This window comes from Populus euphratica, unplaced genomic scaffold, assembly GCF_000495115.2.
Source record: "Populus euphratica unplaced genomic scaffold, PopEup_1.0 scaffold67.1, whole genome shotgun sequence".
Lineage (NCBI taxonomy): Eukaryota > Viridiplantae > Streptophyta > Magnoliopsida > Malpighiales > Salicaceae > Populus > Populus euphratica.
Genome location: NW_011499914.1, coordinates 434,464 through 458,242, shown reverse-complemented (window position 1 = coordinate 458,242; position 23,779 = coordinate 434,464). Strand labels below are relative to the sequence as shown.

The 23,779-nt window shown below is 34.1% G+C and overlaps 3 protein-coding genes across 3 annotated transcripts in view; 2 read left to right on the top strand and 1 right to left on the bottom strand.

Moving 5' to 3' along the window:
- The window catches only part of LOC105134360 (probable receptor-like protein kinase At5g39020), a 19,072-nt gene extending 12,465 nt beyond the window's left edge, over window positions 1-6,607 (bottom strand). The window contains exons 1-2 of the mRNA XM_011038742.1: window positions 6,528-6,607; window positions 5,565-6,123 (exon numbers count right to left, since the gene is read on the bottom strand). Of these exons, the coding sequence (XP_011037044.1) occupies window positions 5,565-5,985 (421 nt within the window). The 5' untranslated portion in view covers window positions 5,986-6,123; window positions 6,528-6,607. The remainder of the gene's footprint in view (window positions 1-5,564; window positions 6,124-6,527) is intronic.
- LOC105134363 (uncharacterized) overlaps window positions 1,776-23,779 on the top strand; it is a 62,755-nt gene continuing 40,751 nt past the window's right edge. Inside the window, exons 1-2 of the mRNA XM_011038748.1 lie at window positions 1,776-2,205; window positions 19,807-22,406. Coding sequence (XP_011037050.1) covers window positions 19,823-22,406 — 2,584 coding nt within the window. The 5' untranslated portion in view covers window positions 1,776-2,205; window positions 19,807-19,822. The remainder of the gene's footprint in view (window positions 2,206-19,806; window positions 22,407-23,779) is intronic.
- Window positions 8,673-15,280, top strand: LOC105134442 (glycerophosphodiester phosphodiesterase protein kinase domain-containing GDPDL2-like). Its single transcript, XM_011038849.1, has 4 exons — window positions 8,673-8,754; window positions 13,340-13,571; window positions 13,668-13,915; window positions 14,196-15,280. Exons 1-4 carry the CDS (start codon window positions 8,673-8,675, stop codon window positions 15,278-15,280), a joined length of 1,647 nt encoding a protein of 548 aa, XP_011037151.1.

Genomic DNA, 23,779 nt, shown 5'->3' with positions numbered 1-23,779 from the left:
TTTGTGGTGGTGGTGTTGGGGGTGGAGTGGTGGTTCTTGGGTGGCTTAGCGGAGGAGGGTAGGTGTTTCTTGGTGGCCGCAGTCATGGCTACCTAAAAGGAGAGTTTACAGAGCGGGCAGAGGAGAGAGGGATTTGTTTTCTTGTATTTCACTTTGACTGACTATTCACAGAATGTCTGAATAGAAAACTGAGAATCACAGACGAACGTGTAGCTTACAATTGGGTGACGAACTCAAATTACAGTTAGAGATTATTACAGAAATAGCTTGAACATAAGGATCTTTTACTATGGCACCAAACAATGTTCATGCTTTCGTCGTGGATTTGATTGAACACTTATTTTATTGTGGATTCATCTGTTAGTAAGAACAACGTATTTTTTATTTTGATTATTGATCTTTTGGTTTTTATAATTTTATCCTTTAGAGTTATATTATCATGGTATCATTTGTTTGTATTTCTTTTGATTTACATTATCTCCTGCACGCTTGGTTTTAATAAGGATATTTAAATTTGAGTCTGGTTCTCATTTTGTAAATTTAAAATTTAATTGTAGTTTAAAATAAAAAATTAAAAGAAATAAAAACGAAATTTAACAACCTTTCAGATTTTGACGTGAAAAATTTTAATTTAATCTTTGAAGTTTCAAATTTTTTTGTTATTTGATTCCTATTGTTTTAAAGATTAATGTTTTATTATTAAACTTTATTTAGTTTATATTTTAATTTTGAGATATTGAAAAAAAAAGTTATCGGAAAAGATTTAGGAGAGAGTAAATGATTTGATAATTACATTCTAGCTAAAAAAAAGAAGAAGAAGAAGAAAAGATATTTGTATTGGTAAATTTGTTTTTTTGATAGGAGTTCAATAAAAAAAATTTATTCTATTTATGTAAATTTTGATAATTAGAGTTTTATTTATATTATTCACAATTTAATTTTTTATGATTAAATTTAATATATTGAGATTAATTATTATTTTAATTGTTATCATCTCAAGTAAAATATTATTATTCTGTTTTTTGTTTTTTTTTCTTTACTGATTGTAAATTTTTTTACTAAGTTGTAATTTTTTAGTTGGTATATTTTCAATATTTGTAGTTAGCACACGGTGAGTTTGAGACCCACTCAAATATGATGTTTTTATCAAGATGAGAGATATATTAGGAGTTATGAAGAAATCAAGTTTAAGGGGGATGTTGAAAGTAAATTGATTTCTAAAAATTAGTTGAACCTATCAACTATTTAGGAACATGTTGACTAGTTGAGACAGAGTAAGTAAGTGGAATAAGTTGAAGGGGTCGACTAGTTATTTATAATTTAATTTTTAATGAATGAACTAAATATATTGAGATTAATTATTATTGTACTCGTTATCATCTCAAAAACATTATTATTTTGTTTTTTATCTTTTTTTTTTACTTATTGTAAATTTTTTTATTAAGTTGTAATAATTAATCTCAATATATTTAGTTCACTCATTAAAAATTAAATTTTCTCAAAAACATTATTATTTTGTTTTTTATCTTTTTTTTTTATTTATTGTAAATTTTTTTATTAAGTTGCTAGTTGGTACTAGTTGGCACATAGTGAGTTTGAGAGAATCTTAAAAAATATATATTTATTTTATTTTTTATTAAGAATAAAAAATATTTTTAATTTATTCTATATATAATTATTTTATATTTAGATTAAAATATATGCTTTAAAAAAAAAATTCTACCCTTCTTATACAAGTTTTTATTTATTTTATATTAATTGAATTGCTTTAACAAGCTCTACCTCTCTGTTGGTCAACTCTGCTCCTGCTCTCTTTTCCTCTCTCGGCCTGCTGCTTTCTCTTCTGCTGTTTTGTGGTGGATCGTGCTCTTTCTCATCGTTTGCAAAGTTGGCGTGCTGTCCACCACACGAGGAGACTATCATCAGCCACCGCCTACCCCCACGCCTTCACTATAGCACCCCTCGCCAGATCCGCTTCCTGGAAGACCAACAACATGCCCATATGATATCCATGAACGACAGAAGTCCATTTTACTTTTTTTCACTGTCATCTGCTTCTCTGACTGTCTGAATCTATCCTTATCCACAACCACACAAGCCGAAGCTCTATCACTCGTCTCCAACACACTTACTCTTCCTCGTCCATCTTCTTTCTTCTGATTTAATCAAATCATTGGATAACATCTTGCTGCTTCTGCTGCTCGGGTAATTAAGTTTGATTAATTTTAGCTCTTTTTTCATACCATTTCTTTTCCAACTTATGTAGTTTGATTCTTCTAAGCAAAAGGAAACACACTGGTTATTAAATTACTGATATGACCAGTTGTAGAATTATTGGGAAAGTGAAAAGAAAAGAACACTTTGATCTTTGAAGTGGTTTAACTTGACTTCGGTTTAGACAGTGAAACACTTGTAATCAATTTTTTTTTTAATGTTAAACTTAGCTGCTTCTTTTTTTCAATTAGTTTAAGTTCCATTTTAATTCAATATTCTGAAAGTTCTTTGTTATGTCTGTAGGTAGGGACAGAAGAAAAAATGGTTGGAGGAAGCGATCCATTTCGACGTTATTTTGAGAAAATGGATGATGGTTTATTGAAGTGCAAATTTTGTGAGAAGAAATTGGCTAAAGATACTAAAGCTACAAGGATGAAATGTCATAGGATGAAGGTGCTGCTCCCTCCTTGGTTGTTGTCTAGACTCGGATTGGAAGTGATTGTAGTCGAAGATTGTTACGACATGCAGGAGATAATGGGAAGTTGTGAAGTTTTGGTACATAAAAGGAGCTTCTCTCTCTTTCTGGTAGTTTTGATAAAACATTGAGGGTTTTGATACTGAAGAAATTACCAAATTTGAAAAGCATTTATTCTGGAGGACTTCTATGCAATTCTCTCGAAGAAAATTACTATGGGTGATTGCCCGCAGCTAACGAGGATCCCGATCACTATTTCCCATTCTCTTAAGAAAATTGAAGTAGATCCTGAAAGTTTGTTGAACACAATTGAGCATTTTTGAAGGCCTTGCCTCTTACCCACAAGAAGATGCATTTCACAGCTAGAAGCAGTGCTCTCTGGTGAAATGCCATGACCGGTAAGCAAGCTTCATTGTCTCCTCTCTACTTTTCGTTTTTTTTTTTTGGAGAAACAGAAGATTTCTGCATCAAATTCACCCATCTGTTTCAATATTCATTTCACAGCACCCATTATGGTCATGGTTTCCAATCCTGTTTTGTTGTGATTGGTTCCTCGTGGCTTATGCAAGATATGGTAATGTGATATGGTAATTATCGTATTTATACAAAATAGATCAATTATCATGGGGCTGAACATCGACAAGAAAGCATTGTTGGTGGAAGAAAATGAAATTAAGCCCCTGTGTTCAGAATCCCTATGAGAGCAAATCCCTGTGATAGTCTCTCGTTAATTTGTAGCCAAAATATTACTCTGCTAGAGACAAATACGATAATTAATATGTAGAACATGTAACAGTTATCATGGAGGATGTGGCATCCTCGATAACTGCTATGATTGCCAAAGAGAGTGGAAATCTGATAGTTAACACAATACAGAACATCTTTGTATGATGATTATATAGACCACACCGAAGAAACAAGCCGCAGCTTGAACTCTAAATTAGGTAAACACAAATCAGATAAAAGTATTGCAAATTATCATAATGTTTATCATCATAAACAAGTCCGGAAGCGCAATTATTCCCTGCATGTAAGCAAGCAGAGCATTCCACATCATATCACTCAGTACGCATTTTCAACCAAACTGGTTGATTCGGTAGAGTCACCTGACAACGATGATGACTCTCCTTCAATGTTTGTTGGCGTCTCATCTAGATTTAAAACAGGCTTAGGAGGCAATTGCAAGTTTTCCAAATCTCCTTCAAGCATCTCCACAACATTCTTCATTGTAGGCCGATCCATTGGTTTCATTTGTATACACCACAATCCAACCATAATCATCTTCTTCACGATCTTACTTTCTTCCTCAGTGGCATCGTCTCCGATTTCTATGGCCTTTCCATCAGATACTTGGTCATGAACCCAATATGGCCAGTAGATTTGACTTGAATTTTCTGCCAAAGCGTTTACATTCTTCCTTTTACCTGCCATTTCCAATAGCAGCATTCCAAAGCTATAAACATCAGCTTTATATGAGACGCGTCCAATGTTTTTGTAGAACAGTTCAGGAGCCATGTATCCTATGGTGCCCCTTGCTGCAGTAAGAGACGTGATGCTGCCATTTGTTGGGTACAACCTAGCGAGCCCAAAGTCAGAAACTTTTGGAGTGAAATTTTCATCGAGAAGAATGTTGTGAGGCTTGATATCAAAATGAAGTATTTGCATGTCACAGCCTAAATGAAGATAGTCGATACCACGAGCCACTCCAAGGGAAATCTGATGCAGTTTTTGCCAGCTTAAAGAGATTGATCCTTCTCGAGAAAACAAGTGTCTATCAAGAGATCCATTAGGCATGAAATCATATACAAGAGCACGCTTTGATCCTTCGGCGCAAAAACCGATTAGCCGCACCACATTAGTATGGTGAATCCTTCCTATGGTAGCAACTTCATTTATGAAATCCTGTCCATTAGCTTTCGATTTTCCCAACAATTTTACTGCTGCAATTTAGCGATTTTACTCGCAGGAAAAAAAAGCCATGTATCTGCCACGTGTCGACCGCCTATTGGCTTTAACAAAGCAAATGCAATGTTTCTCTTCAGTCTTCTTCGCATTTCAGTTCATCATTCACGTTCAGAACAAAAAAAAATCCAAAAATTGAAGTAGTGCTGTGTAGGAAATTTCCAGAAAACAATCAAGTTTTGTGATCTTATTTGTTGTCTCCACTAGAAATATGTTGCGAAACTAAAGAAATGAAGGAATCTCTTACCAAATAAAAAGGATATAAAGCGGAGATAATCTGCAGAAAATGGTGAACAAAATTACAATTACTATTCAAGAAACAACAATCCTTATTTCACAAACATGTCGTTTAAAGAACCACGTAAGAATACACAAACATGGTGAGATGCAGAAAGAGAAGTCGCACCTGTCACTATTTCGAGTTTACGTCGCCAGTAGCTTTCATCAATATCTGTCGAGAATTTAGGTTAAAAACGAATTCTAATGGTATACGCAACAGTAAATGCGAAAGAAAATAGAAAATAGCGCACACAATTTAATAATGTGACTTGAACTAATTAATGTATATCCATGGTCAGGTTAAGATGAACCAAACGTTTCACTGTGTCAAACCTGAAATTGCAAAAGACCAATGAATCTGTCCAACTACCTTAAACCACATTATAGTCAGAACATTTTACAATGTGAACATGAATGAATCTTATGATCAGTGCACTATAGTAGAATCCACAGGTAATGGATGCTCACAATTTGTACATTAACATCTGGGGACAGTGCAATATTGTGCTAATGCCCAAAAAAATGAAAAATTGAAATGTAAGCCAGAGAAAATATATGGAACCACCTCAAATCACAAGTTATATACGGTCTTATGAATCAAAGTGATGCAACTTAATCATCAAGTGTTACATACGAATGCATTGACGACGGTCTGCACTGTCGAGGTAGCAACCTCTTCTGCATTTTCCACAGTTTATGTTGTACCATGAAAGCTCAAACCCATATGCCAGGTCACTGTGTATTTCTTCAAAGGACTTGTCTGTGTAGTTCTTCTTTGGAAGCAAAAATATTTTCTCTATGCTGCACAGTTCCATCAAATCCGAGGCATTCATGCCCCCAAGAGTCACATAATTCGAAAGAGTCACAAGAGAAGAGTTGGAATAATTTCCTGATCCATAGTTAAGGACGTGGAGAGCCGTGTCCACATAAAGAGGAGAATTCACCGTATTTTCACAGCTCATGAAATCCATAGGCAGTGACAGTTTAGGAGGTAACCGGTCCCCCCAATAGTACCCCCGATAGTAAACGGAACGTTCACTCACTCCTGGCGGCATCTGCTTGTATTTATACCATGTGTATGGATCTCCGTCACTGAAGTTATCAGGTGCCAAAGAATAACGAGGGATGGAGCAGCAATTTTCTTGTACACCAGCATCTACCACTCGGATTGTGAAGTTACCGTAGTCGATTGCCTGCACGTAGTATTTACCTGAATATAAATTTAATACTGTAGAAATATTGTTCTCGCACATCAGAGTATATTTATTGTTTCCGCAGCTTTGTGGATCAGTGTTTAGTCTGAAAGGGTAGCTTATGTTTTGGATATTGCCGCATGAAGAAGGAGCACAATGAGCAGCGATGTTGCTAGAATGGCAAGTTTGGAAGACTAATAGCTGCAAAAGAAAAGCTACGTAGCAAGCCAAAGGCACGTTCATTCCTCTAAACATGGGGAAGGCTGAAGTGATGCACAGCGTACACACAATTTTGCATAAACTATTCTTCTTTTTTCCTTTTCTTTTTTCTCCAACAAAAACTATTGAATTTCGGAGTGGAAGCTACTGATAATGCAATGAAAGGTGAAGGAGAACACCCCTACCTGGTCGTCCTTTGAAATGTCAGAGTCATCGGATAGGAATAGTAGCAAAGCAGACAGTGAGTTATTGATCCACCATTCAACACTACTTCACATACGAAGATAATTTCCCACCTCCTTCGAAATGTCAGAATCATTAACTTTGAAAAGTAAAAAAACAAAAAAAAAGTCGTCAACTGTCAATACCACAAACAACGACATCCAGCGAGCCTGATATTTTTCTTGGAGCAGCTCATCAAAAACCAAAACACCCAATCCAGTCCAAATCCATGAGATATTCCAAGATATGGTTCCTTTGGTTGTAAGGGAAAGATAGTGAAAATGTTGGAAGTTAACTAATTTCTAGAAATTAGTTTAATCGGTAGACTAGTTCAAACAGACCAATCAGGTTAAATAAGTTGAAGCGGTCTTTCATATAATTCTAGTAATTTTATATAAATTATCAATAATTCTTATTTGTAGTAATCATTCAATTTATTCATTTACTTCATTCTTTTAACATTAATTAAATAAACAACATAAATATTTAAGAAAAACTAATAATTACAAAATAAAGTGACGAATCGCCTACCTTCTGATCGTGATGACCTAGCTCCTCTTGTCTGATAACCAGCTCCAGACACAACTCCTAAATCAATCAAATATCATTATATCCTTAGTTCATTAATATTTTTCTTACGTGCTGAAATGCAAAGCATGTAATGTTTTTTTAATTTGTTCTGATAAAAAGTCATTCTCAAACATAATATCATCATTTCACATACAACCACATATTTATTTATTTATTCGATGTTAAAAAAATGAAGCAAATGAATAAATTGAGTGATTATTACAAATAAGAATTATTGGTAATTTATGTGAAATTACCGGAATTATTGATTGGCTAACAAAAGAGGTTAGTCAGATGCTGGGTAATTCATATGAAATTACTGAATTAATTTTGGCAATCAAAATGGATTACTTGAATTTCTTAAGTAATTAAGAGAATTACCCGATTGATTGGTTAACAAAAAGGTTAACCGGATATGAGGTGATTCATATGGAATTACCAGATTGATTGGCTAACAAAAGTGATTAACTAGATGATGGGTAATTTAATTGGAATTATCAGACTTATTGGTAACCGAGGAAGAATAACCAAATTTGTGGGCATTTATATGAAAGTGTTAGAATTATTGGTAATCGAGATGAGTTAGCTGGATATTTAAGTTTTGAAAAGATTATGTACATTAATTGATTCTTTGATAAAATCATGTTGATTCTTTGATTTCTAAGATGTATGAGAGACGGTTGAAAAAGGCTTTGAGGAGCATATAGATGGAGCAACATTGATTTCATTCCAAAGAGAGGTTATGCAAAAGGCTTGAAGGAAGGATCAATAAGCATCAACAATCATCCATTAATATCTGGATGATGCCACTTTTGAGATAGTAGCTGACACAATCACTGTTAAGCAAGCATGATAAATTTTGAAAGAATCAAACCAGGAAGTTAATAGTATAAGGTACATCTATAAAAACTACGTGATGAATTTAAAAAGTTACATATGCTTGAATCATAGAATGTTTCAGAATACTTTACAAGAATACTGACCATATATAATCAAATAAAGAGATATGAAAAGAAGATGAAAAAGACACATGTGGTAGAGAACATCATATATTCGCTGCAAAAGAAGTTCCATTATATGGTGGTCGTAAATATAGATGTTCTTTCAATACAAAGTCTCATGGGAAAATTACAAGCCCATGAGAAAAGAGTCAATGAGATTCAAGAGGATGCAGATGCACAAGCATTTTTTCCAAAGCAAAATGATTTTGGATATTCCCAAAAGGATAGAGGACATGGATAAACCAAAAGAAGTGGAACGAGACGTAAATTTAGAGGAGGAGGCAATGACAACCTCAATTGGTCAACCGTATGAAACGAATTGGTTGATTGGTTATACTAATAGTGGCACTACGAGATCCAGATTTGGCAAATCAAAAGTTAAATGCAATAATGGTAAAAAAAAATATAATTCATTGTGCTAGGGGTTGCTATAGTCAAACCAAGAGGATTGAAGATAATGCAAATCTAGTGATAAAACAAAAGAAGGAAACCACCTTACTACTAATGCATAATGAGAGAATGCAAGACAAAGGGAACATGTGGTATCTAGACAATGGAGCCAACAACCACATGTGTGGAGACAAAAACAAGTTCATAGAGCTTGATGAATCAATAAGAGGTAATGTCACCTTTGTGGATCATTCAAATATTGCCATTAGAGAAAAAATGTATGATTTTGATTAAATTCAAATATGAAAGTCATCAAGTTATTGTTGATTTGACTTGTTCTATGATTATTCTAATAGCTTTGAAGTTATAGGGTATACTGATAGTGATTAGGCTATAGATATGGATGATAGAAAGAGCACTATGGATTTTGTTTTCTACATGGGAGACACAATATTCACATGGAGTTCAAATAAGCAATCCTTGAAAGAGCACTATGGATTTTATCAACATATGAAGCTGAATATATAGCTATTACATCATGTGTTTGTCATTTCATTTAGCTAAGAAAATTATTGAAAAAATTATGAATGCCATAAAAGAGGTCTATTGAAATTTATGTGGACAACTCCTTAGTCATTGCATTAACAAAGAATCTAGTATTTCATGATAGGAATAAACATATTAACACAAGATTTCATTATCTACGAGATTGCATTACAAACAAAGAAGTTGAAGTCAAGTATATGAAGACACAAGACCATGTCGTGAATTTCTTCACAAAACCACTCAAATATGATGTTTTTATTAAGATGAGAGATATATTAGGAGTTATGAAGAAATCAAGTTTAAGGGGGATGTTGAAAGTAAACTGATTTCTGAAAATTAGTTGAACCTATCAACTATTTAGGAACATGTTGACTAGTTGAGACAGAGTAACCAAGTGGAATAAGTTGAAGGGGTCGACTAGTTAAGAAACAGTCAACCGGTTTAGTTAGCATAATACAATTTCTGATCATATTAGGATTTTCTTGTATTAGTTTCATTAATTCCTTGATTGTCTATGACTTTATGTTTATAAAAGGCTTGTAATTCAGCATTATTAAGTAGTACAAAAGAGAGAGAATAGCTAATAAAGCTTAAAGAAAAACATTTAATAAAAGTATATCTTGCTCTCAGTTTTCTTCTTGTTCTTGAGTTTTTGACTTTACATTATTATTTTGATCTTATATCACACCTATCTTTCTTCCAACAGACAATGCAATTATCCAATATTATAAAAACTAGGTTGTCAGGTCACCCCAATGAATTCATTGATTTAAAAAAAATGATGTAGTTTCATAATTAAAAAAAATAGATTAATTTGAGTTTATATTCAGGTCAACCCTTATATCAAGTCTTAATTATAAGTATACAACCATGGTTGTCAAAAACACATTATGCATTTTAACTCGTAAAATTGTAGTTTCATAATTAAAAAAAAATAGATTAATTTGAAGTTTCATAATTAAAAAAAAAGATTAATTTGAGTTTATATTCAGGTCAACTCTTATATCAAATCTTAATTATAAGTATACAATTATAGTTTTCAAAAACACATTATGCATTTTAACTCGTAAAATCATATAATTTTACGAGTCAAAAAATATAAAACATGTAAAATCATGATTAAAACTTGAAAACCAATAAAATCAATTACTCTCGCGTAAAATCGAGCGAACTCATAAAAAAAATAGTAAACACACACCGATATCACAATTTCACGTGAAATTTAAAAGAATTGCTCAATTGTTGTGCTCACTCAACACTCCCTTTTCCCAAGAGTCCAACTTCCTAGTCCCCACTAACCACTCCCCCACCCGACACATAATATTTACTACTTGTGGACACCAGCTTTGCACACCTGACACCACATTACAGGATATAATTCCTATTAAAAATAAAAAGGTCTCCATTTACCAAGACCACAACTATAGTCAACACGGGGGAAAACATATGCCAAACCATTATTCTTACATTATACCTCAAAAATCCTGGATGCATGGGAAGAAAGAGCGCAAGTTAGTTGCTTCCACTTTGTTTCTCTTTAAGGCTATTTATTATCGACAATGACTGTCTTAATTTTAGATTATATATCTTATTAATTATTTATTTATTATTATTTGTTGATATATAATATTTATTTTATTTTTATATTATTTAATTTAATATTGATGATAATATTCTTATTTTTATTTTGTAGTTATATACCTATAATGAAATTATATGGACATGTATAAATTTTTATTTGAATTATGTATTTTAATGTGTTTAGATAAATGTATTGTTTATTTCATATTTATTTTAATTATGTTATATTATTATTTACTACTTGACTGGATCTTGCAATTTAGTTTAAATATTTTAGTTGTAATTTTATGATTTTATTTAAAATATTTTACTTGTGATTTTATAATTTTTTATTAAAATATTTTACTTATAATTTTATAATACAAGTTTATATTATAAGTTATGTATTGTATTACAAAAAAAAAAACATTTTTAACTACCTTCTATCCGAATAGCAAGAAAAATAAAATGATAGATCGGAACATTGGTCCTCATTTGAAGTTTCGCAGAGGTGAGCTACAATCTCGTGTAACCTCTAGTCCAATGAAAATAATCTGGACTTTTTCTTTCTTGTTTCGCAGTATCTTGAGCAAGTCAACAGGACAAGGCTTCTTTTGTACTGATGATGCAATGAATGGTGGAGGAGAAAAACCCTTAAAAACATAAAATTTACTAAATGTTATTGTTCCAAAACACGACAAAATATTGTCGTGATGCTTTTCTTCAGTTCTAGATTTCCAAATTCAACATGTTACCATACGCCTATTCATATTAGTTGCGAATGCTATGTAAATAGAGATATTATTGCTAGAGGTGAGCATGTTAACCCGATTATTTGAACATTTCTAAACATAGAGCTAAAATTGACCGAACAAAATGGTTTTCTAATTATTTTTTTTATAATTCCAGTTAGAAAATTCAAAAAAAAATGATCTCTTAATATTTTTTTAAAATGATATAATTTAAAAAAAAATAATTGAAATAACTAGGGCTTTTAGCCAAGTCAACTCTAGTGTCGAGTCTTATAAATATACAATTATCCCAATACCATAAAATAAAATGAATTGGTCCTCATTTGAAGTTTCGCATAGGGGACCTCTAATCTCGTGTAACCTCCTCTAGTCTAATGACAAAAACACGGACCGTTTCGTTCACGATTCATTGTATCTCGAGCAAGACAACAGGAAAGAGCCCTTCACTTTTCTTTCCTCCCTTCTCAACTGATAGCGAGTTGGCCGCGTAGACAAACTGGACTTAAATACTGATTGAGCTACAATCTCGTGTAACCTCGATTCATTGTATCTCGAGCAAGACAACAGGAAAAATTGGTCCGTCACTCGAAGTTTCGCATAGCAAGACTTTTCCCGTCAACCACCCTCCTTTCAATGACGAGGGGGAGTTAACGGAAAATTAAGAAATAAGAGTCCACCTTGATGAGTTTAAAAATACTATGAGCAATAAACTAGCTTTAATTAAGATTCACTTGATAGAAACTAGTTTTCTGCTAATTGGGGGTGAGCACTCCATTTTAAAAGTGCTTTTAAATAATGTTAGAATAAAAAAATAATTGGGGATGAGGATTCAAATTTTATATTATTTTGATATGTTGATATTAAAATATATTTTTAATATATTAAAAATAAAATTCACTTTAAAAAGCAACCCAACCATAATATAAGATTTTTCATGTGAGGTCAAAGAACATCTTCTAAACGTTGTATATGAATTGATGAATTGTTTATCAATTAATGCCCACATATGGCTCTGAAAAATAGTCTGGTATGGTACTCTTTTTCTTGCTGTTTGAATTCTTGATCATGAACACGCAAAAATTGGGTAGTTCTTGATTTAAATGATTTTCTGAATCATTTAGACATAAAAACGCATAATCGGTGCTTGCTTGGAGTGTTTTTCCCTCTCTTTTTTTTTTTTAAATTGAACGGTTTTGGCCTTTATTATATATAGGTTGTGTTTATTTAATGTCTTCAAATAAAAAAAAAAAAACATAAATGTGTTTGATTTTATATAAGAAATAGAAATATAAAATAAATTCATTTTTGAGATAATTTTGAACTACAAATGTTAAAATCTTTCTTCTCCGTCGATCTTAATTGTTTCTATCACATGTGCGTATGCTAGTTATAAATGGATTTCTTTATATATATATATATAATTTCTTTAAACAATCTAACTAACATGATTTTGTTTTTTAGAGATATTTTTCTTGGCATCTCACATGGATTTTAAGTTATATTCGGAGCTAACCTTTTTCTCCCGAGCCCTGTCCAGGTCTTCTACTCTTGGACCTGCCATTATTAAGGAACAATAGATGTTTCCCGGCATGTGTTTGAAATGTCACTAGTAATATTAATTACTATATAATAACATATATTCAAGTGTAATCGTCATCATTTTATAGCCAGACGATGAAGGTAACTCCCAATTTTTTAAAAAAATTATTTTTAAAAGCACTTTTAAAATTGAATAATTTTTTTTATCCAAACAACCAAACCGCTTGAAATGATGCTCACCCCTAATTATTATCGTGTATTTAGTGCAATGCTTGCTCGCTCACATCTAAATAAAACGGAATAAGTAGATCCCACATGTTTGTGAGTGGAGCAATATCAAAGGGAGTGTGGAGATGAAGAATTATTCATCAGAAATGGTTACGTGTTTGTTCTTCTTTTTCATTGTCTTCCTTGCAGGCCATGGAGCAAGCTTGAACTGCACAGGATCATGTGGAAACCGTGGCCCTGACATCCGATTTCCTTTCCGGATCAAGGACAAACAACCAGACCACTGTGGTTTTGATCTATCCTGCTCGAAGGACAACAACACAGTGCTTAAGCTGCCAACTGGATTGAGTCTCCATATCGAAAGAATTGACTATATACATCGACTTATTTATGCAAGGGATCCTCAAGGTTGCTTTCTAAGGCAACGTCGTTTAAACTTCAGTTTAGGGGCTTCTCACTTCCAAATTAAGAACGATTAGCCGTATGATTATACCTTGTTCAATTGTTCACTTTCTAGTGAGAAAAGGTCTCTGTACATCGGTAAAATTCCATGTCTGAGGACTTACAAGCATGAAGTTTACGCCGTTGAATCAAGTATTTCCATCAGTAACTTTGATTTGTTATCTTGTACCAAGATGTACAACATATATGGAATTCCATATAGTATGATGCAGGAAGAAAATTATGTTCTTACTATGTCTTGGTCCAATCCAACTTGTGGATCTTCTGAAACTAAATGCTACAGCAATCTTCCGCACACTAAAGGTATGCCTTTCTATCTTTCTTCCTTTTTTTCAAATTAAACTCTCTTCGTCTTTGTTGCTTTCATGATTTTACCAATTGCTTTAAAGGGAGAAGCTAATAAGCATTCAATCCCTTACAGATGTGCGGCGAAAGCTACTGATTACTGGTTAGTAGTCTGCTCAAATCTCCATCTCAATTTTACACTTAGTTCAATACATTACTTCCCACAAAAAAAAATGGTTTCCTGACTCAGAAAGTTGATATGCAGGTGTGATTTTGGGATTACTTCTTTTTACTGTAGTGATTACTGCACTCTACCGCGCCTATAGCAACGATAAAACACACAGAGAATATCAAGCCAGAGTTGAAATGTTTTTGGATGATTACAGATCACTGAATCCCACTAGGTACTCCTATGCTGATCTCAAGAGGATCACAAATCAATTCAGTGATGAATTGGGCCAAGGAGCTTATGGAACCGTGTTCAAAGGAAAGCTAACCAATGAAATAACTGTAGCTGTGAAGCTCCTCAGTAATTCCATAGGAAAAGGGGAGGAATTCATCAATGAAGTGGGAACAATGGCAAATATCCACCATGTTAATGTTGTTCGCTTGATCGGTTTCTGTGCTGATGGATTTAGACGAGCTCTAGTTTACGAGTCCTTGCCAAATGATTCATTACAGAAGTTCATATCCTCAGCAGACTCAAGGAACCTTTTCCTTGGCTGGGAAAGGTTGAATCGTGTTGCTCTAGGCATAGCCATGGGGATTGAATATCTTCACCAAGGGTGTGATCAAAGAATCCTCCATTTTGATAACAAACCACAGAATATCCTTCTTGACAACGAATTCAATCCCAAAATCGCCGATTTTGGGATGGCTAAGCTGTGTTCCAAGGATAAAAGTGCGATTTCCATGACGACTGCTAGGGGGACTGTTGGCTACATTGCCCCAGAAGTGTTCTCGAGGAACTTCGGGAATGTTTCCTATAAATCAGATGTTTACAGCTTTGGGATGTTAGTGTTGGAAATGGTTGGCGGAAGGAAGAACATCGATGATACAGCAGAAAATGGCGACCAGATATACTTCCCGGAATGGATTTATAATCTCTTAGAAAAGGAAGAAGACCTGCGGTTTCATATCGATGGAGAAGAAGATGCTAGAATTGCAAAGAAACTAGCAATTGTGGGGCTATGGCGCATTCAGTGGAACCCAGCAGAGCGTCCTTCCATGAAAACTGTTGTCCAAATGCTTGAAGGGGAAGGAGAAAACTTAACAAAGCCTCCTGATCCTTTCAGCTCCTCTATCCCTAAGAGAACAAGTGCAGGCCGCATGCCAGCGAGACGTCTTCACCAAGAGTTGGCAGCCATCTCAGAAATAGAGTGATCAGAAATTTACTCTTTTCAGTAATAACATATTAGTGAGCAATAATGAAGGAAATTGTTATGACCTGTGAGATAGGTTCATGGATTATGTGTAAAGTTATTGGTCTAGTACTAGCTTCTTCTTCTTCTTCTTCTTCTTTTTCTGTCAATTCACCTTCGAAGTTCTTAATTACTAATGCAGTGTCAATTCACAGATTGAGATGTATCCAATCAACAAATTAAACTGTGTAAATAATTTTGCAAATCCAACCCTTTATTCATCATATTTAGGCAATCCAGCTTAACCTTCTTCGAAGAAAATCAATGTAACTGATAAGTTATTTTATTTATTTATTTATTTAATATTTTGTAAATGTATGGATTTGGCACGTATTCTAGATCAATACACATAGACTTGGCAATCCAGATTTATTGGCAATCATTTTTTATAAATGAGGTTTTTTAATATATATATATATCTTGAAGGTTTATCATTGCTACTAATTTTCATCATTAAAAACATATAATGCAAATATAACTCTTCTATCTATAAAAAAATTAATAAAGAAAAAAATTAAAATAAATTACAATAATTCTTATGAGATTTAAAAAATCATCGAAAAGATTAATTACTACTTAAAAATAGTTAATAAGCTAACAGATGAAAAAAAAGATATAATTGAAAACTAAATTAAAGAAACAAAATAAGAAAAAATAAATGAAAAGGTGTGTTGTTATGCTTTGTGTTGGAATTTTTTTTTCTTTAATATAATTTAAACAAATTATGAATAAATAAGAAATTAATCTAAAACAATTCTTAATTTTTCTACTTAAAGAGTAAAAAATTATTAATAATAAAAATTAATTCTTTAATCTTTTAATCGTGAAAAGAAGTTGACTATCGAGCAATGTACATAGAATTCCTAGAGAGATCATCTGCTTTCATCCTCCTTCTGTCATCTCTTCCCTTTACCACTTCTACCTTATAATATGTACATCTTTCTTGACAAGCACACCGTGATAGATTGCTACAAGGCACAAGCTTCTCGACAAGAAGAAATAACCAAGAACCCTAGAAATATTCTTCATCATTGACCTGAGGGCCTTGCTCTGAAAGAAACTAAGGAAATATAAAATAATTGACCGGCTCTTTCAGTATAAAATATCAAACGAAAGAGATGCTTTGTTGTCTGGCTCGAGAACCAATGAACAGATCAAAAGAAAGAGCTCAAACTTTTGTCGTTGCTTTAAATGTCGTGTGAGACGCGGGATATGAAAAATTATTTATTTATCACTGCAGCAGGCGGAACCAATACTTTAAAAAAAATTATTTATTTATCTTGCAAGTTTATCACAGGTTGTCAAAATCGTGATTCAACTCGTAAAATCGTACATTTTTACGAGTTGATGTAGGCTTTACGTATTAAATCACTTGTAAAACTCAAAAATGGATAAAATCGGATCAAAATCAGGTAAAATCGTTAAAATCGGGTGAAATCACGTAAAATCGCGATTTCACCACCGATTTAGCGATTTTACTCGCAAGAAAAAATAGCCATGTATCTGCCACGTGTTGACCGCCTATTGGCTTTAACAAAGCAAATGCAATGTTTCTCTTCAGTCTTCTTCGCATTTCAGTTCATCATTCACGTTCAGAACAAAAAAAAATCCAAAAATTGAAGTAGTGCTGTGTAGGAAATTTCCAGAAAACAATCAAGTTTTGTGATCTTATTTGTTGTCTGCACTAGAAATATGTTGCGAAACTAAAGAAATGAAGGAATCTCTTACCAAATAAAAAGGATATAGAGCCGAGGTAACCTGCAGAAAATGGTGAACAAAATTAAAATTACTATTCAAGAAACAACAATCCTTATTTCACAAACATGTCGTTTAAAAAAACTCGTAAGAACACACAAACAAGGTGAGATGCAGAAAGAGAACTCGCACCTATCACTAGGTAGGGTATCCATCGCCAGTAGCTTATACCAATATCTGTCGAGAATTTAGGTTAAAAACGAATTCTAATGGTATACGCAACAGTAAATGCGAAAGAAAATAGAAAATAGCGCACACAATTTAATAATGTGACTTGAACTAATTAATGTATATCCATGGTCAGGTTAAGATGAACCAAACGTTTCACTGTGTCAAACCTGAATTGCAAAAGACCAACGAATCTGTCCAACTACCTTAAACCACATTATAGTCAGAACATTTTACAATGTGAACATGAATGAATCTTATGATCAGTGCACTATAGTAGAATCCACAGGTAATGGATGCTCACAATTTGTACATTAACATCTGGGGACAGTGCAATATTGTGCTAATGCCCAAAAAAACGAAAAATTGAAAAGGAGGCCAGAAAAAATATATGGAACCACCTCAAATCACAAGTTATATACGGTCTTATGAATCAAAGTGATGCAACTTAATCATCAAGTGTTACATACGAATGCATTGACGACGGTCTGCACTGTCGAGGTAGCAACCTCTTCTGCATTTTTTTGTGGTGGTGGTGTTGGGGGTGGAGTGGTGGTTCTTGGGTGGCTTAGCGGAGGAGGGTAGGTGTTTCTTGGTGGCCGCAGTCATGGCTACCTAAAAGGAGAGTTTACAGAGCGGGCAGAGGAGAGAGGGATTTGTTTTCTTGTATTTCACTTTGACTGACTATTCACAGAATGTCTGAATAGAAAACTGAGAATCACAGACGAACGTGTAGCTTACAATTGGGTGACGAACTCAAATTACAGTTAGAGATTATTACAGAAATAGCTTGAACATAAGGATCTTTTACTATGGCACCAAACAATGTTCATGCTTTCGTCGTGGATTTGATTGAACACTTATTTTATTGTGGATTCATCTGTTAGTAAGAACAACGTATTTTTTATTTTGATTATTGATCTTTTGGTTTTTATAATTTTATCCTTTAGAGTTATATTATCATGGTATCATTTGTTTGTATTTCTTTTGATTTACATTATCTCCTGCACGCTTGGTTTTAATAAGGATATTTAAATTTGAGTCTGGTTCTCATTTTGTAAATTTAAAATTTAATTGTAGTTTAAAATAAAAAATTAAAAGAAATAAAAACGAAATTTAACAACCTTTCAGATTTTGACGTGAAAAATTTTAATTTAATCTTTGAAGTTTCAAATTTTTTTGTTATTTGATTCCTATTGTTTTAAAGATTAATGTTTTATTATTAAACTTTATTTAGTTTATATTTTAATTTTGAGATATTGAAAAAAAAAGTTATCGGAAAAGATTTAGGAGAGAGTAAATGATTTGATAATTACATTCTAGCTAAAAAAAAGAAGAAGAAGAAGAAAAGATATTTGTATTGGTAAATTTGTTTTTTTGATAGGAGTTCAATAAAAAAAATTTATTCTATTTATGTAAATTTTGATAATTAGAGTTTTATTTATATTATTCACAATTTAATTTTTTATGATTAAATTTAATATATTGAGATTAATTATTATTTTAATTGTTATCATCTCAAGTAAAATATTATTATTCTGTTTTTTGTTTTTTTTTCTTTACTGATTGTAAATTTTTTTACTAAGTTGTAATTTTTTAGTTGGTATATTTTCAATATTTGTAGTTAGCACACGGTGAGTTTGAGACAATCTTAAAAAATATATATTTATTTTATTTTTTTATTAAAAATAAAAAATATTTTTAATTTATTCTATATATAATTATTTTATATTTAGATTAAAATATATGCTTTAAAAAAAAAATTCTACCCTTCTTATACAAGTTTTTATTTATTTTATATTAATTGAATTGCTTTAACAAGCTCTACCTCTCTGTTGGTCAACTCTGCTCCTGCTCTCTTTTCCTCTCTCGGCCTGCTGCTTTCTCTTCTGCTGTTTTGTGGTGGATCGTGCTCTTTCTCATCGTTTCAAAGCTGGCGTGCTGTCCACCACACGAGCAGACTATCATCAGCCACCGCCTACCCCCACGCCTTCACTATAGCACCCCTCGCCAGATCCGCTTCCTGGAAGACCAACAACATGTCCATATGACATCCATGAACGACAGAAGTCCATTTAGCTTTTTTTCACTGTCATCTGCTTCTCTGACTGTCTGAATCTATCCTTATCCACAACCGCACAAGCCGAAGCTCTATCACTCGTCTCCAGCACACTTACTCTTCCCCGTGCATCTTCTTTTTTCTGATTTAATCAAACCATTGTATAACATCTTGCTGCTTCTGCTGTTCAGGTAATTAAGTTTGATTAATTTTAGCTCTTTTTTCATACCATTTCTTTTCCAAGTCATGTAGTTTGATTATTCTAAGCAAAAAGAAACATACTGGTTATTAAATTACTGATATGACCAGTTGTAGAATTATTGGGAAAGTAAAAAGAAAAGAACACTTTGATCTTTGGAGTGGTTTAACTTGACTTTGGTTTAGACAGTGAAACACCTGTAATCAATTTTTCTTTTTATCTTAAACTTAGCTTCTTCTTTTTTCAATTAGTTTAAGTTCCATTTTAATTCAATATTCTGAAAGTTCTTTGTTATGTCTGTAGGTAGGGACACAGAAGAAAAAATGGCTGGAGGAAGTGATCCATTTCAGAGATATTTTGAGGAAGTGGATGGTGGTTTATTGAAGTGCATTTTTTGTGAGAAGACATTGGCTGGAAGTACTTCCACTACAAGGATGAAATATCATCTGGCAAGAGTTCGAGGTGGTGGTGTCAAAATTTGTGAAAAAGTATCTCCACATGTTCAACAAGCAGCGTTTGGTAAGCTTCCTGACAGAATGCGTGGGAGTATGCCAAGTTCAAGCAATAATATAATAGTTACTGCAGATTCAGATCCTGCGCAAGATTTAGAAATGCAACAACAAGGACAATCTCCTTTGGATGATGGACTGTCATGGATGTATGAGATGATTGGGGGAGAGATTGTGTTTACCGAGGAAAACGCAGCTCTTGGCATGCATATGCCCGATGCACCTGAGACTGGACTGGGAATAGAGCCAGCAGTTCAAGCATTTGAAACGGATATGAATAACTTCACATCTTCATTGACGAGGGATGTTGAGTTAAGCAGTGGTATAGAGAGTCGGGAATTGATGCGGGCTGGTACCGAGAGAGGAAGCTGTTCTAAAATGCCTGTAGATAAGAGTGTGCCAAGTTCAAGCAATAGCGAGGCAATTAAGGCAGCTTCAACTGCTTTGCGGGGCTTAGAAATGGAACAAGAAGAACAACCTCTTTCGGATGAACGAGGACAGAAGGGTTTTCTGATTGGGGGGGAGACTGAGCTTGTCGAGGAACCTAGAGCTCCTGTCATTCTTATGCCATATGAACCCGAGACTAGACAAAGAACAGAGCAAGCACATCAGTCATTTGAAATGAACTTGAATAACATCTCATCCTCATCAATGAGGGATTTTGAGTTAAGAATTGGTAGACTGGCCACGAGTCCGGAATTGATGCAGTCTGTTGTTGAGAGACAACCGTCTTCTAAAAGGCCTGTACATAAGAAACGTAGGACTGGAAGATATGTATTGCCGACAACAAAGCTAGTGGGCCAAGCTATGGAAAGAAACATGAAGGATGTCTGGTCTTGGTTGTTGAATGATGAGGTCTCATGCATTGGCATTTGGGGGATGGGGGGGGTGGGAAAGACAGCTTTGGCTACGCATATCCACAATCAGCTTCAAGAGAAACCAGACATTTTTCCTCGTGTTTGTTGGATTTCTGTGCCTCAAGATTTTAGCGTTCACGCATTGCAGGATCTCATTGCCGAAGCTTTTGGTTTATATCTTGGGAATGGAAAAGATCTGGTGAATAGAGCCGGGGAGCTATGGACAACATTGAGTGTGACAAAATGTGTTTTAATTATTGATAATTTGTGGAATCATTTTCCTCTTGATAAAGTGGGAATACCTCTTAAAACAGATGGGTGTAAGCTGATTCTTACAACTAGATCATTGGACACATGTCGAAAAATGGATTGCCGAAAGATAATCAAACTGGAGCCTCTTTTTAAGGATGAGGCTTGGGATCTGTTCAAAGACAGATTAGGGCGTGGTGTACTTTATCCTGAGATCGCAGAGTCTATTGTGAAGGAGTGTGATGGTTTGCCCCTTGGAATCATAACAATGGCTCGAAGCATGAAGGGAGTGGATGGTGAATATCGTTGGAGAGATGCATTGCTAAAACTGAGAAGATTAGAAGTTGGACCGGGTGAGATGGAAGCCAATGTATTTCGAGTATTGAAATTTAGCTATGCTCAGTTGAACTATTCAGCACTTCAAGAGTGCTTCTTACGTATCACACTATTTCCAAAAGGCAAGATCATCTTGAGAGAGGACTTGATAGAGTATTTGATTGACGAGGGGATAGTCAAAGAAATGGTGAGAAGGCATGCACAATTTGATAGGGGCCATACCATGCTTGATGAACTTGAAGAGGCCAGCTTATTAGAAGGTTCCAGGGACGATGAAGATTACAGATATGTCAAGATGCATGATTTGATTTGGGATATGGCTTGGAAAATATTGAACGAAAGTGGGGGGGCTATGGTTCAAGCAGGTGCACAACTAACAGAATTACCCGATGTAAGATTGTGGAGAGAGGAACTGTTAAGAGCTTCACTCATGGAAAATAGAATCGAGAATATTCCAACGGGCTTTTCACCAATGTGCCCCCGTCTCTCAACATTATTGTTATGCAGAAACTACAAATTGAATTTGGTCGAGGATTCTTTTTTCCAGCACCTCATCGGACTCAAGGTTCTTGATCTTTCCGACACAGATATAGAGAAGTTGCCGGAATCTATTTGTCATCTGACGAGTCTCGCTGCATTGTTGCTGGGATGGTGTGCAAAGCTGAGTTATGTACCATCATTAGCAGAGCTTACGGCATTGGAGAAGTTGGATCTCAGTTACACTGGACTTGAAGATTTGCCCGAGGGAATGGAAAGGCTGGAAGATCTCAGGTATCTTAATCTTGATGGAAGTGGGGTGCGTGTTTTACGGTCCGGTATTTTACCCCAACTCTCAAAATTACAGTTCCTCAAGCTTCATCAGAAATCTGAAGTTGTTCTCTCTGTTAGAGGAGATGAAGTTTCCAGATTACATTGGTTGGAAACTTTGGAATGCAACTTCCGAGATCTAGACGATTTCATAGACTTCCGAGAACTGATATTTTCACTAATTGCATGCAAGGTTACTGTAGGACGACCTTGTTTCTCTTCACTCGAAGATCTAAATTATACAAGATCGAAGTCAGGGTTAATTAAAGAGGCTTGGTTTTATGACCTCATGATTGACAATGCAACTTTTCTGTCCCCGTGCTTCATTCCAAAAGTAGTTTTTGTGAGTTGTCAAAACATGGGAACCTTAGGTCCATCATTTGTAATTGGAGGGCTTCAGATTCTACACCTTGATGGTTTGATGATCTTAGAAACCCTTTTTGAAGCAGAACCTTCAGAGCTACGTGCTGCTGGTGTCTTCTACAATCTCAGAGAGATCGTGATACATAAATGTCATATGATGAAGGTGCTGCTCCCTCCTTGGTTGTTGTCTACACTCCGATTGGAAGTGATTGTAGTTGAAGATTGTTACAACATGCAGGAGATAATGGGAAGTGGTGAAGTTCTCTCTCTCTCTGGTAGTTTTAATACGACATTGAGGGTTTTGGTATTGAAGAAATTACCGAATTTGAGAAGCATTTATTCTGGAAGACTTCAATGCAATTCTCTCGAAGAAATTACCGTGGGTGATTGCCCGCAGCTAACGAGGATCCCATTCACTATTTTCCATTCTCTTAAGAAAATTGAAGTAGATCCTGAAAGTTTGTTAACACAGTTGAGAATGTTTCCTGATTTCCGGCCATTTGCTATTATTCCGGGGATGGAATTAGGATATTATGATTTCTAGGGATTGTTTTGTATTTTGGTATTGGAACCTTTACCTTATAGTAAAGGAATGACGTCATGCTATTTATGTGAGCAGTGCTCGGGAGGGTGATAGAAATTAGCAATTCAGAATTATTTTTATTTAAAAATTATTTTTATTATTAGTATATTAAAATAATTTAAAAATATTAAAAAAAATAGTGAAATATTGAATTTAGAAATTAACATTTCAGTCAGAAGTGACAGCATCCTGTAGATAATGTTTTTTAACCCGGTTCCTTCCAGCATCAAATTCACTTAAACATTTCATATTTATCCTCGGCAGACAGTCTACCACGCCAGTGCTGATAATGTTTTTTCCAGTTGTAAAAATCATTGATTCCCTGGGAGAGAGTGGCTTGTGCCTTAAACACTCTATGGAGCATCGACTATTGAAAATTATTTTTGGTAAGTCATCATCAAGAACATGGATTTGACAACACTAAAGAGGGTTGGCATGTTGATCACATATAATTAAACCATACTCCTGCTTGGGAATTCCTTGACTACTCTATAAGAGGACACTATATTTGCCTTTTATTTGTGATATTCTTTTCTAATGGAATTTCAAGATGAATATCTTTCGAATAAAAAAAAA